General features: G+C 47.7%; 1 protein-coding gene across 1 annotated transcript in view; it reads right to left on the minus strand.

Moving 5' to 3' along the window:
• The window catches only part of SLC67A1 (solute carrier family 67 member 1), a gene marked incomplete at its 3' end in the record, with an annotated part of 65,882 nt that overhangs the window by 10,862 nt on the left and 39,797 nt on the right, over positions 1-15,223 (minus strand). Inside the window, exons 5-7 of the mRNA XM_082484964.1 lie at positions 14,922-15,037; positions 13,677-13,787; positions 8,191-8,291 (exon numbers count right to left, since the gene is read on the minus strand). Of these exons, the coding sequence (XP_082341090.1) occupies positions 8,191-8,291; positions 13,677-13,787; positions 14,922-15,037 (328 nt within the window). The remainder of the gene's footprint in view (positions 1-8,190; positions 8,292-13,676; positions 13,788-14,921; positions 15,038-15,223) is intronic.

Genomic DNA, 15,223 nt, shown 5'->3' on the forward strand with positions numbered 1-15,223 from the left:
TGACCTGAGTCACCCCAGCTGAAAGCTCTGCTGCGGACACAGGAGGAGGCCGATATCAGTCCCGGCAGCTCCTACTCGGGGGGTGGGTGGAGGAGCCGCTGAGTAACACTTCATTAAGCTGAGCGCTCCTAAAACGAAGAATCGTCATTAACTTTTTGCAACTTCCCAGTCCCTCCCACTGTCTCGCCCCAGCTGGGTCTGTGCTGAGTCACGCGGGATGGGGGCTGAGCCCCATCGCAGGGCATGGCTTGACTCAGCGGTGGCATCACCTGAACCCCAGTTCGGCTCTGCTGAGCCACCGGAGGAAAGGAAACGTTTCTCAATTTGCCCGGACTTGAATGGCGTATTTAATCGGGATACACTGTGCAGGCGCAGCCCGGTCCCTGCCCTTCCTTGAGTCATTGGCGTATATCATCAGCAACATCCCAAAACAGCCTGATCTGATTGCCACAGGAGTGGCATACCCAAAAACATCTCTGTCACTACGTACAAGCACCTAAGTGTGAGCAACAAGTGCCACTGCAGCAAAGCCAGGCTCCGAGCAGGCAGGACCTGGAGACAGGCAGACCAGAGGCCACCAGGGCTGTCCCCAGAGTGAGCGGAGCAGCAGAATGGCCCTTGTGCCAAGGCTGGCATTCAGCATGGGCTTCGCCATCACTCAGACTGTGGCAATACAAGCACGAGGTACAACACCACGGCTGAATCAACCAGCTCAGCCACGGGACTTTTTCCAAGGGCAACTGTCAGCCCAAGTCACCTGCTTTCCCTTCAGGGATGAGCACCCATCCTTGGCATATACAGACTGCAGCCTCCCCACTGGTTACCTGGGCTGCCAGACTCCCTCCCCAGCATGGTCGCTGCCGATCCAGCCATGAGCCGGACAGGACCCATCATCTTAATTTTGGATGCTATCAAACACCAGCGCCTTGATTTACGCACTGGATAACGTTTCCAGTCACCAGCAGCTCCGGCCTCACTTCCAGTCTGAATGGAGACCTGAAACCGCGTGACTTCCAGCCTGCGATTTTTCCTGGGTGCGCAGTCCCCTGGTTTGCATGAGCGGTAGCTGCCTGCACAGGCACATTTGGGAAGGAGGAAGTGAAAGGTGGTTCATGTGCACCCTCCTATGTAAGGTTTTGGACATGTGTTGCCATTGTCTGGGGGTAGCGGGGGCATCCCGGATGACTTAGCCATCGCCACTTCCACGGACAAGCTCTGGTGGCACCAAAGAGGCAGCGATGGGATTTATCCTTGTTTTTATTCCTGCTGGCGTGTTCTGCGTTTTTTCCCTTGCATGAAACCTCCCCTTGAGACTGACTGCGATGGGCCTTCCCCTCCTGCATCTCATTTTGCCTGGATGGTGCTTGCCTTTGTAACCTGACCTCCTTTGAAGTCGGGGAAGAGCCAGTGTACCTGGCTGGAATGCCTTCTGTCATCAATAAACAAAAGAGAGAGGAAATTGTTTGCAAGTGAAATAACAGGCACTGCCCGTGGCTGTGTACACATGTCACAGGATAACCCAACTCATCTTTTTTTTTTTTTTTCCTTCCCCCTTTCCTTCTTTAAAGGCAAATAAGTCTCCCAATAAATGCATAAGAACAGCCAAATCTCTCCTTGTCGTTATGCTGGATCCGCCAAACTGAGGATTCGTTACACAAGTTCAGCTGATCACGTAGAAGAATACTCTTTATCGCTGTATTAGATTTCTGGGAAGGCAGCAACTCTCACTTGCTCAGAAGAGCCAATTGCCCATTTTATTGTTAACCTCATTAACAAATTTCAGGAATCCCTTGCAAGATAAAAAAGATTGTTGCCCTTTGAAGGTTTAAGGTGCTAATTTTTGGGTGACTTTTGAATGGCGAAGCGCTAGCCTTGCTGTGTGGAGCTGCTGCTGAGCAAGACTGGCACCTGCCAGTAGCTAACCTCATCGGTGGAGGTTAGAGGAGTGACACAACTGGTCCTCCGTGCTCAGCGGACACAAAACTGTTTCTACAGATTCTTCCATCAGCACCGATCAAAAGCCTGACAGAGCCCAGCAACAAAATAAATTCCCTTTCACCCAACGGCCCGGTAATGAAAAGACACGAGAAGGTTGGAGCAGCAGGCGCAGCGGGCCAGATAAGCTGGTACAGCCCAGCAGAGGAGATGCAGGGCCCCATCCCTAGTGCAGATAGCATGATTCACATCAGAGGCAGCCTCCCACGCGCCGGACCCATATCTCCTGCCTTTGAAATCGTGCCCGGCTGGCAGTTCCCAGGGCGAGTGCAGCACTGGCTGGGGTGGGACGTACGGGTGGGCACCAAAAATCACGAGGCTTTTCTGCCTGGGCTAAAGGTGGTGCGAAACCTTGGGTGGGGGAAAAGGGAGTTGTTTTAGTGACATGGCGATGCCAGAAAGCACTTGAGAAGTAGTTCAGGTCTTGCAGAGGAGCAGGAGGGCGGTGGGACCAGAAGGAGAGAGGACAGCAAGGACCAAACTGCTGAAGGCAGCACTTTGCCAAACAGGGGGAAGAGGACCCTGTGTTTTGCAAACTCCAGCCTAATCAGTTTCTTTCCCCCTCCAACGCACCCCCCTCCCTCCACAGACTTAAATCCTTCAAAGCAAGGAAACTGGAGAACTTTCTGTTTGTTGTTGCAAGGTCCTTTCACCGAGTGGGTTTTCCCCCTAGGCATACCTGGCTGTAATTAAATCCCTGGCTCTTTAATCATCTCTTTTGCTGTGCAAGAGGAAAAAAAAAAAAAGGCAAGAGGGACAGACTGGTGATAAGATGATACGCAATGTAAATCTCTCCTCCAGGAATCTCTCTCATCTTTTCAGGATCACTCCGTACCAACTTGTCCCTCCAGAAGCTGCACAGCTAGAGGTGGAGTTTGTATAACAATATGAATTTAAACACAGTAAATAGAACAGACATCTTATGATTTCTTGATCCTCAGGGTAATAAATATCTACCCCTTTGTCCCACCCAGAGTTTTTGTTTGGTGCATTTTGCTTTGGGTTTTTTTGGAGAAAAAGTTCTTACAGGAAAGCTTCCCCCACCCCCTCCCGCGGTTTGAAATCTAAGCATCAGATGAGACTTCAGATACCAACCAGGTACTCCATGTATTTCACTTGCCTAATCCTCCGGCGGCATTTTCCAAGTCAGATACTATGCCTGGAAGTTCTCCACGCTATTGTGCTCACAACTCCAAAAAAAGCCAGAACCTAGGCCCGCTTCTGCCCATTATGCAAAGTTAAATTATTTTAAATTATTATGAAATTAATTATTCTCTGAAGGGAGATTGAATGGCATCTCGCACTCCCAGGCATGCAGTATGAGGGAAATTCTTCTGTTTGCATGGCTTCTGAGATGAGAGGACTCTGGAAGTCCAGCCCCAGAGGACAGAGGGATTGCATCCCTGACGGGTTCTCACATCTCTTGCCTGGAGATCCACCGGCGATCAGATAAAGATGCTTCAAACATATCATGAGCAAGGGAAACTCTGCAATGCAAGACACCCGGCACAGAGGTACCTCTCCTGCTGTCTGCCTTCTCCTCGTTTCATTATCTCCTACTCGACTCCTCCTCCTGGACTTAAGCTGGCACAACCACACACTACCAGGGTGCTTCAAGTATCACTGCAGAGCCCTGGATTGCTTGAATTACCCCCAACTTGCTACTTTCACTTCGTCATCAGACCTCTGCCCACTCCAGCCTCAGTCATATTCCATTTTTTTAAATGATGACTTTTCCTCATCAAACAGCTCTTTGTCCCAGTGCTACAACATTGCTGCACACCCTTCTCTGACTTTGTTTGGCTTGGTCCCAACCCAGAAGCAAACCCCCCTCCCACCCTTAAGCCTGCCCCACACTTCCAATATCTTCTGCTATGAGATGCTCTGCTCTTTGCCTAACCATGATCAGTAAATTGGTGCCTGCTCCTTCATCCGGAAAGCTGGGAAGGCCCCGTTACCCACGGACAGGTAGTCCCATCAGAACTTTTATAACAATACATCAGCAGATGTATTACTTTGGGCCACTTGGGTCTCCATGAGACAGGCTGGGAGCAGCAGCAAGGCAACCTGTGTCCCTCTGTGCAGGGGTATAAGTGGCAGAGAGAAGATGTACTGCCAGTGTGGGGGTGAAGGGTGACCATGCCATGGACAGTCAGCTCGGCAAAGGGAAGAGGGTGCCGAGGACACCCTGCGCCATAAGTAGTGGTCATTGGTGCTCCATGCACAGTGCTCGTGAGGACAAGACCCACCTCTAGCACCAGCTGAGCCACTTTGCTGCTGGCAAATGCCATGAACCGTTCCCACGTGGACAAAGCTGAAGCTCAGCAAGGGCACAACCAAGAGAGGTGCTCTGGGGAGCAGCCAGCGAAAGCCTACAAGGCTCCTGGGCTTCAAAACCCAGCCCTGAATCTGCCTTCCCAAATTGCAGGGATCCTCTTGGGCTGGCCACAGGGCACCCCTCCTCCCCCCAAATATTAGGGGGGCTTGCAGTGTCATAAAGTGACAAAACAGGACCAAACATGACGAGGTGAGGCTGGGGAGCTCTGGATGGGATCCCTCGGGAGGGCTGCATGAATTAGCCAGGCTGCTAACGTCCTAACTAACGTTCTCTGCCTGCAAAGGTGACAAATGCCTCCCCTCTCGCAGGGTCAGTGTTTCTGTGTTGATGTCCCTATGCAAAGAGGTGTTTGAGATACTGATGACAAAGTACTCGAGTTGGCTGCTAAAAGTTAAGTGGACTGACACAAAGCCACTTCAAATCTCCTCTCTAGGTGCTCTGCAGCTGGCTTGAATGGGAGGAACAGTGAGAAACAGAGATGTTTACGGTACATTGGCTGCTTCTCACCAAGTAGGTTAAATGAGGCTGGGAAGTTGAAAAATTAGGTTAAGCAATTGGAGCGTAATATCCTTGGGGCAGGAGAGGAAAGCGGGAAGAGACCATCGCTATTTGAGTCATCCTGGGATTACTGGTCTGGCTGGGAAAGGAGGCTGCAACATCACCTTCTGTGCTAGAGGAAGATGCTCGCTTTTTGAAGATATCATTAAAAAAATAGGAACTACAATAACACAAAGCAATGATACTACTAAAAGTTGGCAGGAATTGGCAAACCGGGCAATGTTTTTCTTGGTGCATGACTTTTGGGGAAGAGGTAAGTAAAGTGCTCAGCTAAGCCTTGCTGCTCTGAAGCTGCTTAGCGCAAGCAACGTGGGCTGGGAGCAGGTGAGACCCTGGGACACGGTGCTGGGCGTATCAACCAACCGTGCTGTGCAGCCACCCAGGCACCGTGTTCAATGTCTGCAGGGAGGTTTAAAGTGAACAGGACATTACTCTTTTTATTTTTCCCTTTATTTCTGTGACATCTGCTCCCATCCATGTAAGTCCTTAAAGGTGACCCATTTTCAGGTTCAGGGAGGGATGCAAACAGGAGGGGGATGTTTCCTCTAACAGGAGGGCTCAGAGCAAGTCCAGGAGAATGGGAAAAGCCCCACAATATTTTATGGAAAGGCACACTAAGGAATGAGGAATCAAAGCTAAGGACTTGGCTGATGAAATTCATTGAAAGGGACATTATATTCCTTATGAATAAAGCCATAATTTACTCAGTGAAGTGGAGAAGCCAGTCAGCAGATATTAATCACTGTTCACCCATCCAGACTGGTGGAATTTGCTTGCACCTTAATCTGCATTTATATCTGCAGTAGTATCAATTCACTGTACAACAGAAACAAATGCATCTGAAATGCCAGCTGAGGCAAGATGAAGGCACACAAGAAACTCTTGGGCTTGGTGGGACAGAGCCAGCACACGTTGCATCCCCTGCATACATCTTCTACTGGAGGAACCCCAACAGAAAGCAGCCGTAAGACATTAACCCAGTCACTATCTGGAAGAGGTATCTTTGGGTGGTTCTAGCCATAGACCGATTTGAAAGTAAAGACACAAATTCTAATGTTTTACAATAGTTTAAAAGCCAGATGGTCAGAGTATCATTTGGATCAGTTGAGGATCTGGTCCTACGTAAACCAGAGCAGAGCTTGGAACTCCCGGTGATAAAGTGGAAAGAACAAGTGAGAAAGCAGAAAGCAGTGCTTTGCAAGCTCTTGGGCGACATGACTGTGCTGTCACCAGGAATTAGGTGTCCTTGGCTTCTAAAAAAATCATGCATTTTTTCCACCTTTCCTTTTTGGTATTCTGACAGTCAACCCCAATGCGGCGTCATGAAGAGGAGAAGTTTCTTTACCGTATGACTGCTTCACTCCTCCTGTATTTCTGATGTCCAGAGTTGTGCGCTGTAGAATATGTGTAGCAACATGGACTGAAACTGCACGGATAGATGAAAGAATACTGCCTGGCTGACAAAGCCAGTTTCTGCACCAAATGTCCTCAGGCAAAGACTCCCCAGCAAAGTAGATGCTGCACCTGAGCCTGTGGGCCACTGCTGGGTTAGAGCATGGTAATAGGTATGATTGGCCTCTGTGGGACGAAACCCTGTGACTATGGGAAAGGTCAGGTCCCTGGATAGTACTGACATCTGATTATTTGTTAGGAAGCAGAGTGAATGCTATAATTCCCATATCTTCCAGGGTTGTATCTATATGTACGGTGCACCGGCATGGCGGCGCAGGTAACCTTATCTACAGTAGTTTCAACCAAACTAACCTGGAAAACAATAGCAGTGAAGGCAGACAGATATCCCAGACATAATAGCAGTGTCCAAGCTCCATCTAGCAACACAAAGGCACTCCTGCCCTGGCTGCCCACATTAGCTGCTTTGAAACAAGCATGTCATAGCCATGCCGCAACCCCAAATCTGATTTCAGTGTAGACATATATAACAGGGATTCAACTGATAAGAAGACTAAGTTAAGAGCATGGCTGCTGGGAAGTCCCTCAACATTCAAAGGGGGAAGAAGGTACCAGAGGGCAACTCGGTCCCTCTAAACCCTGAGTGATTCCTTCAGAGCCTGGTCCAGGAGGAAGCATACAAAGACTAATGTAGGGAAAGCCTCTGTTAGCAGTGGAATTTGGGTGAGAAGCATGCTTTGGAAAGCAGCTGCCGATTACCCAACTTGTCACGCTCTTTCCATGCTGTACAGCAGCAAACTGGTTTTCTTTCCGATGAGACTGGATGCATGTCCATGCAGCTGGTAGCAGATGTTGAGCTCACAGGACCAAGCGACAGCTAGTCCAAAGCCACCCTTCCAGAATGGACATGGCGAAGGCACCAGCTCCTCAGCTCCGGCCATTTTACTCTGCACACTCCACTTGCTGATACACGGCCATGCTCGTCAGCTGCTCTACCAAGGTGCAGGTGAGCGCAGGACCAAGCTCAAGCGACTGGTAACACTAAGCCAAATCCAAATCACAGGGAAGGAACTAATGCTGCCATTTCCCAGATGAGAAGCTCCTCCAGATCCCACAGGAACTCTGTGGCAATGCCCAGGAAATGAAGGTGGATTTAATAACAAGACCACCCTCCTTCAGGGTATTGCTTAATCTGCATTCCTACCTTGAGGCTTGCTTATAACCATCTGTTGGTCTGTCTGCAAAACTATTAGCCTCTTCCTCCAAAAGGAAAATTCTGATATAATACAGCATCTTATTTTTGTGGCCCTGCTACTGCCTAATTCAGCTGACTTTTCCCTTTTACCCATTTTGCAAGTCTCCTGATCATGTAGCATTGCCTATTTTTAATTTTTTTTTTTTGAAAGTGCAGGCTTGCTGTGCTCATTTCCATGCAGCAGAAACGAGTCCTTTCTCAACACTGAAGGTATCTGTGAAAACACCAGTAAGACCACCTACTTACATAAATTTACAGGGCGCTACTAACTAAACGTAAATCAGCTAACCTTCACCAGGGAAAACCTTAGTCGAGGCACTTTAGCTTCAATGGCAGTTTTGTTACAAAACCCAGGGCAACGTATCAGTCCAAAGAAATTTAGCTCCTTCTAGCAGCTTAAAAATCTGCAAGGGGGGACGAGGGGGAGAAAGCTATCCGGACACTCCTTGCTCTGATTTCTTCCCATTCCAAGGAATAGAATAAACTTGGAGTCACTTCTATATTTTGCTAAAGTGCCACATGGCAGAGTTAGGATTTGCCTGTCAGTATTACACCTGAATTTGGGAGAGCATGTGTCAAAAAGGTAGCAAATTAGATAGTGGTACAGCAAGATGGGGACTTGCACTTCACTTACCATTTGAAGGACACCAAAATATGACATCAGGTATCCAGACTCCACTGCTTCCAAGTCAAAGAACTCCATAGAGATGATGGAAAACATAACCAGGAACAAACCTACAGGGAAGTTTAATGGAAAGCATACATCAATATACTTGCACTGCGTATAGTGGCCCAGACCCTGCTCCCAGTCACCCCCAGTATGAGTCAGTAGCTCTCCCTGGGGTTACCAGGGCTGGATATAAACACGAGCAGAATCCTATTCAAAGTCAGTGTAGTAATTTAATCTTTAAATGTTAACTTTTCTATCCCCCTTACTTTCATCTTTAAAATAATGTGACTATGTAGGCTGTAGATTCAGCTGTTTATTATAAACTGGTAAATATTTTCATCACCCAAGCCAGACTAACCAGCGAGAAAACATTTGTTCAGACAAGACTGTAACCATAAAAATAATCTGATTGGATTCCTCGCCCCTTTTGCCTGACATTAGATTTTCACCATGGGGAATGCTGCCTGGGAAACAACCCGTTGACATCAGCCTAAATACAGCAGTTTCACTGCAGCCTCGGCAGTGATGTCAGTGGCACACGAAATCTCTCGCTCTCCTGGACCGATAGTGGTGTCGATGCAAAGCAGTCGGGAAAGTACATACAGAACAAGCACAGGCTGGGTCTGCTTTTCAATTAAGGTAATTTCTGGAAAGCATAACGGAAAATGCCCACTCACTTAATCTCACATGAAAATACAATAGTGCGCATTTCCCCCACCGCCAAACATACACAAAACTACACACGCGTACACATGCTCCCATTGTACACAAAGAGCCATCAAATTAAAAGTATTATAACAAAACACTGCTCTCAAAGAGTGTTATGGGGTAGGAGGCTGCTGCCTCCCTTAGTATCTTGCACCACTCAGATGGACCAAGACAGTAGGAAATTAGGGCGCTCTCTGCATGAAAATCCCCACAACGTGCCCGTTGGAGAGCACTGATCCTGCTGCGGAGAGGAGAAGAGAGCAGACAACCTTTAGGGGCTCTGCCTTTCCTCGTAGGATCCTTCAAGGTACAAAGACTGGTTAAATAGGGAGCTGCACTCCTCTCTTTCCTGAAGAAAACAGAGCCCAGGAGGCAACGTGTGAGGACTGAGAAGACAGCTTGTGGCCTGGTAAAGTGAGTCACTAATCCCACAGCATGGGAAGGATCTTGCTGGCATTTCCCGGAAGCGTGAGGAAAGCGATCCCAAATTGCTGACTAAAACACTGTGGAGGAGTCGCACCCTAACAAACCAGTGCAACTCCACCATATCCAGCAGCCCGGCGGCACTGCTACCAGTGGAGCATCTGCAGCAGCGAGGACCCTCCTCCAAGCATCCCAAGACTATGACTTGAGGTACCACCACCCTCCCACCCCAGGACCTGCTACAAAGCCTTCCTGAACCCCACCGCTCACTGGAGACACCTCTTCTCCCCTTAATGGGGAGATACCTGCACCCCAGCTGGCCCTGCAGCACTGGGGGAGAGGGATAGGGGACAGGAAGGGCGCCCTGCTCTGCTACTCTCTGGATACTCGGAGAAGGTGCCAGGGAGCTGGGGCTCATGAAGATTTATGGCTTCACCACACCCCTCCGCAGAGAGCACCTCGTCGTTACCCAGTTACTTTGAAATTGTTCTTAGCTCAAGCCAGCTTAAGGTAACATGCAAATAACAGTATTTACTCACAACATCCAAACCAGGCAACAGAGTTGTACATGTTTATAAAAGGCACACGTGAAGAAATGAAAGCAAAACCACACTTCGTTTCACTTGCAGGAAGATTAGATCGAAGCGGGCGCTCGCCCTTCATCCTTCTACCCCACTGCAGGTACCACCTAGGAGGGGCTCAACCTTCCTACATACCTGATACTTCTTCCCGGTGCCACGTGCCAGCTTCTACAGCTCCTCTCCCCTTTGAAGTCCCTCACCAAGTTAAGGCAGACTTGGGTCTTTCTCCTCCAAATGAGCTGATTTCTTTCAGAGCAGGGGGACAGGCTGGGCTCTTTAATTAGCGTTGCACATTGCACAGCTCCCCTGGAGATGCAAAGGACTCTACATGGGTGTCACCCCCCGTGCCTGCATGGTCACTTAAAGCTGTGTGGGCAAGGGAGACCCCCCTGCTCCCACCTCTTCCACCAACTAAGGGTGTCTCTCCCACTGGCAACGCATTTCTTGGTAACACCTGCAAAGCGAGTCCTAGATAGGACTCAGAGGATTTTATGCTCATTGGAACAATCATTTCTTACAACGAGCTCATCAGGTTCCATCTGGGTAGGCTGCAGGTCAACTGAACGCAGCCATCTGAGTAAAGTATGCCCTCCGGGGAGGGCTCACTGGGTGGCAGGTCCCCAGGCTCTTCTGGGGACACCAAAAGCCCATGCAGGAGCCGCCTGGAGAAGCCTCAATCCACACTGCAAGGCTCGGGTTTTCAATGGGAAAAAAAAGGAAAATAGCAAAAAATATCCTCAGAAACCTTGCCTTGTTTTGGGGTGGGGGTAGGGGGGGGTTAAATAAAGGGCTGAACTCATTAGAAAACCTGGCACCAGAGGGATGAGTAACTAGGGTTACGAAGCAAAAGGCAGGTAAATGCGAGATGTGATAGAGATGAGGAAAAGCACCGGGGAGACACAGGACTACAAGCTGTGTTTTCAAAAAAAAAAAAAAAAAAAAAAAGACATGACATTTCTAAAAGCAGCCCGTGGCTTTGGCAGGGCCAGCTTAGCAAACCTAACTGAGAACCGGTGTGAAAAGGCGAGCACAGCCTCTGGGAGCCTGTCTCAGCCCTCCTACACTGGATTGCAAATGCAATGGGATGCAGAGCCCCAGGGTGCACGGCAAAATCCTACTCCAAGTATGACAGAAAGTGCCTTTAAAAATGGGATGAAGGTTCTAAAGCGTCTGCATTAAAATGAGGTTTTCCAAAGGGATTAGGCAGCCAAAGAGTCATACAAGCAGCTATTTATCAGTGTTTTCAAGGCCCTGGTGATTTTTGGTCAGGAAAAAGTATGTTTGACACTTTTAACCTCATGTTTTCTTTTCTGTCTCTTATCTACCGCACTGCAATGAGATTCACTTTTCCCAGGTCAGTTAAGGATGCAATTTGGCCGTGCTGGAGTGGTTCACTGCCCGTCCATCCTTTGGCAGCTACGCTCCTGCGAGAGGCACGGAGCCCATGTCTCTGCTTTTATGCAACGCAGGGAGGTGGTTCCCAGCCCTACAGCCCTCTCGGAGAGGCTCTTTCGGTCTCAAACAAGCTAATTTTAGACAACAATGAGATCCGTAAGGAACAGAAGACTTTCTTCTTTGTATATCACAAACTTGTTTACAAAGTAAATAGAGAAAGGTCTGTAATTTGGGTGATCTAATTAATTATGCAGTTGCAGCCGGGAGATGAAAGGTAAATGAGCTCATGGGGAGCTCAGCCTCCAGCTGTGAGCTGCAGAGAAGTAGGTGATGGCCAAATCCCCTTTCAGCTGCCGTCGTACGGTCAGCAACCTGAAGAGAGACCTGCAAAGAGAAGTCACCAGGATTTTAATCACTCCCCACTGTAGCACAAGCGCTATACTTGTAGCAGGAGTGCCTCAGGTGAACCTATTCCTACTCTCACTGAAATACTCCCAGCCGTTTCAGTGACAGACTTATCAGCCCATGTCCTGCCTTAAATCTCAGCTTTGCATTCTCTCTGCCTAGAAGTTCCCTTGCAGTTTTGGGCAGGAGATGTTTATTTTGGTTGGGTGCACGTTTTTGCTGTGCACAGGAAAAGAAGAGCGTCTTCTGCAACGGGAGGAATTTGCATTTCAGCAGCAATGACTACAAAAAAGGGCATCTTGCCTGGCCTTTGGAAAAAGGAGAGTGCACAGGAAATTACCGTGCAGATCGCATATGGATGTGGTCTCGGGATGGCATTTTTAAACAGAGAAATGAATGTTACTTTAAGCTGAGAAATGAGCCAGAATCAGCAAAGAAAACCCTCTTAAAATATCACTTGACTATCTTGTTCTGTGACATGCTGTCATTTTATAAACACTTTAAAAAATATGGTTTTAAAAATTTCGTTTCAAAAGAACCTAAAAAGTGGACTATTACAGCAGTCCATCAAGACTGTATCCTGTCTCCAGTGGTGGGGGTAGGACCAACAGGCATTATTGATCTCAGCCAATGCCAACTATGCACAGAAAGGAAAAAAAAGAAAATCAGAAGTCCCTTACACTTCCCTGCACATTATTCTACAGCTCCAGTCGGACTTGTTTCCCAGACCCTTAGCAAGGAATAACAGATGAACCTGGCCAAGCCCAGAAATGCCACACTCTTCTGATTTCAGCCACTCTCTACAGCCAAATCTACTTTCATTTGTAAACTGAATTTACAGTTTACAAATTAGAATTTAATTTGTAAATTACGTTTCATGTTATTTAAACTTCAAGGGCTTCTCCAGACACAGATGAATTAGAAAAAGATGCAAAGTGTAAAAGCTAAGGTGCCTTAAATCCTCTCTTAAGATCCTTATTTGGAGGGGAATTGCCTTAGTTTGTTTAGATGCGTGATGTGCACGTGTTTTGATGTGTAGAGAATTCAATTCTTGAAACTCTAATTGAGAGAAATTGCATTTTTAGGTTTGACTGGGAAAAGAGCCGAGAAGGCTCTCTGTGTGGAAGGGCAGAGAACATCACCCTTTCCTTACACCACCACTAACAAGGCTGACATGCTGGATTAATCTCTAGACAATCGGGTGGGGGAAGCGGGGAGAAGACAGAGGGTAAGCAAAATTAAAGATGATTGAATTGTGACCAACGATATGTACAACCAGGCAAATCGGGAGACATGGACAATGCCAGGACAGCAACTGACTGTAAAGGAGCAGGGAAACAGGCAGGTTTGGGATGGGTTTGAGGTAGCAGCAGGTTCCTACCATGACACAAAAATCCAAGCAGAATATATAAAGTAGAGAAAACAAGCACCACCATCAACGTGCAAAGGAAGAAACATGCTGTGGCTCCCTGCATGCAGCTGGCAGTGAGACCAGCCACAGCCTGTTGTCCAGCAATAGGTTTTTAGGTTACGCATACCCCTTAAAATCATTAAGTAAAATCAGGAAGGACCCCAGTGTGTCTGGCAGAGTACAAATGATTTCCCTGTGCTCTGAAGAGGTTACAACCTAAACAGAAATGACAGACCAGAGGAAAAAAACTTTTACAGCCAGGGGAGTGGGGTAGAGAGATTAAGTGATTTGCCAAAAGTTGCAGAAGCAGCCTGTGGCAAGTAGTCTGTTTTACATTAAGTCGCACGTTTTTGACCCTGTGTAGCTGAGACCATTTGAAAGCATCCAGCATCGAGTTAGGACCTGAATCCTCGCTGCTCTGTGATCAAATGCAACATGCGTTCAGTAATTTGAGACAGGCCTGCTCCACAGTGTATGTCATCTTATTTTAAATACATCAGCAATCATAGGTAATGGGTGAGATTTACCTATGGGAAGTCCAGCAAAGACCTTGACCATGAAAACTTCCATTACTCCTGGAAACTTCATCAGGCGTAGGATTTCTCTGATGCTAAACACGCTGCCAGACTGTGATGTGCCTACAGAAGACGACATACTGATTAATACTCTATTTATACAGGTTAGAGGCAGGAAGCAAGTGACTCTGAGACCGCCTGCTCAGGTCCACCACCACCTTTCTGAAAAGGTGAATCCCTGCAGCACCCAGCTTTCTGCCGACAGCAGGACCTTGGGATCTGGTGCTGGGTCTGCATGCAGAGGACCCCTGTGAGACAGCGGGACTGCCTCCCATGCTGGGCCAAACTAACCCCCAGCGAGCGGTCTACATTCACCATTTCTGAGATGTGCGGCAAGCACTGGGCTGCACATGGCAGAGTGGTCTGTAGGTAGGGAACAACATTCTTCCACAAGCACAGCTTAGGCATTAAAGTGTCAGCATTTCAAGCTTGGCACCTTTTTTTCCCTTAAATACAACTGTCCTGGTTTGAGAGACACAGGACTAATTTCTCTTCTAATGCTTGGGAAAACTGCACTTTTAGAAGACTGCAGTGTCCGAATTTGTCAAAATATTTACTTTACAGCCAGCTATGGTGTGTGGGTCTCAAGGTCTCAGTGTTTTTGAGCTAGCCAGGTGCAGGGATGAGGAGGAGCGAGACCCGGGCCCTTGACCCAAGCTGGCCAACAGGATTATTTCATACCATCAACGTCACACTCATTATAAATTAGAAAGTTTGCTGCGAAGTTCGCTCTCTCCCTTGATGGCTGCCATCCTGAGAACTTTGTGCCCTGGTGCCGGAGACCTGAGGCCTTCCCTTCCTCCTGAAGCTGTAGCGCTCGCAGTGTCCGACATTTGCTGTCCACTGCTGGGAGTGCACAGCTGCCTACTGATATAATTGGCTGAGTATAATCTGTGCATATTCTGTATTGGTGTCGGGATCAATATCAGTTCTTTAGTGCTGTTAATGTTAATTATCTAATCTTATTCTATTAAATGTGTTTATACTTCAGCTCTCAGGTTTTCTTGTTTTTCCTGATTTCCCTTTCCCAGGTGGGGAGGGGTCATTGGGTGATAGAATGATTGTCTAAATGACAATAAATTGTTATGGGTCTCTCAAACCATAACAACAACCCCAAGTCCTTTAGCAGAGTCCTTACAGCACGTCAATGCCCTGTCCTCATTCATGTGCTATTTATCAGAAATACTATATACTTACTGTTCTCTGTCACATGATGGTCTGACTTTGGTCTAGGCTGCAAAGGGATCCAGACCATTGCTATCATGGTATTTATGAGACTTCCCACCAGCCCAACATATATAGGAACAAAAATGCTGCAAACAGAGAAAATAAAGGTAAGTGGATAAATAGCATAAACAAATATATCTCCGACCTGCAATGGCTTGGGGACTTGGATGAGGAACAAGCCCCTTGAAGTCACGGTGCATAAAGCTATTAAAGAGCTCACATCCTTTCTCGGGGGCTTTGAATACGACCACGGTTTGAAATGTCACCAAAAG

The sequence above is a fragment of the Vanellus vanellus genome, assembly GCF_965231255.1.
Source record: "Vanellus vanellus genome assembly, chromosome: 6".
NCBI classification, from domain to species: Eukaryota; Metazoa; Chordata; class Aves; order Charadriiformes; family Charadriidae; genus Vanellus; species Vanellus vanellus.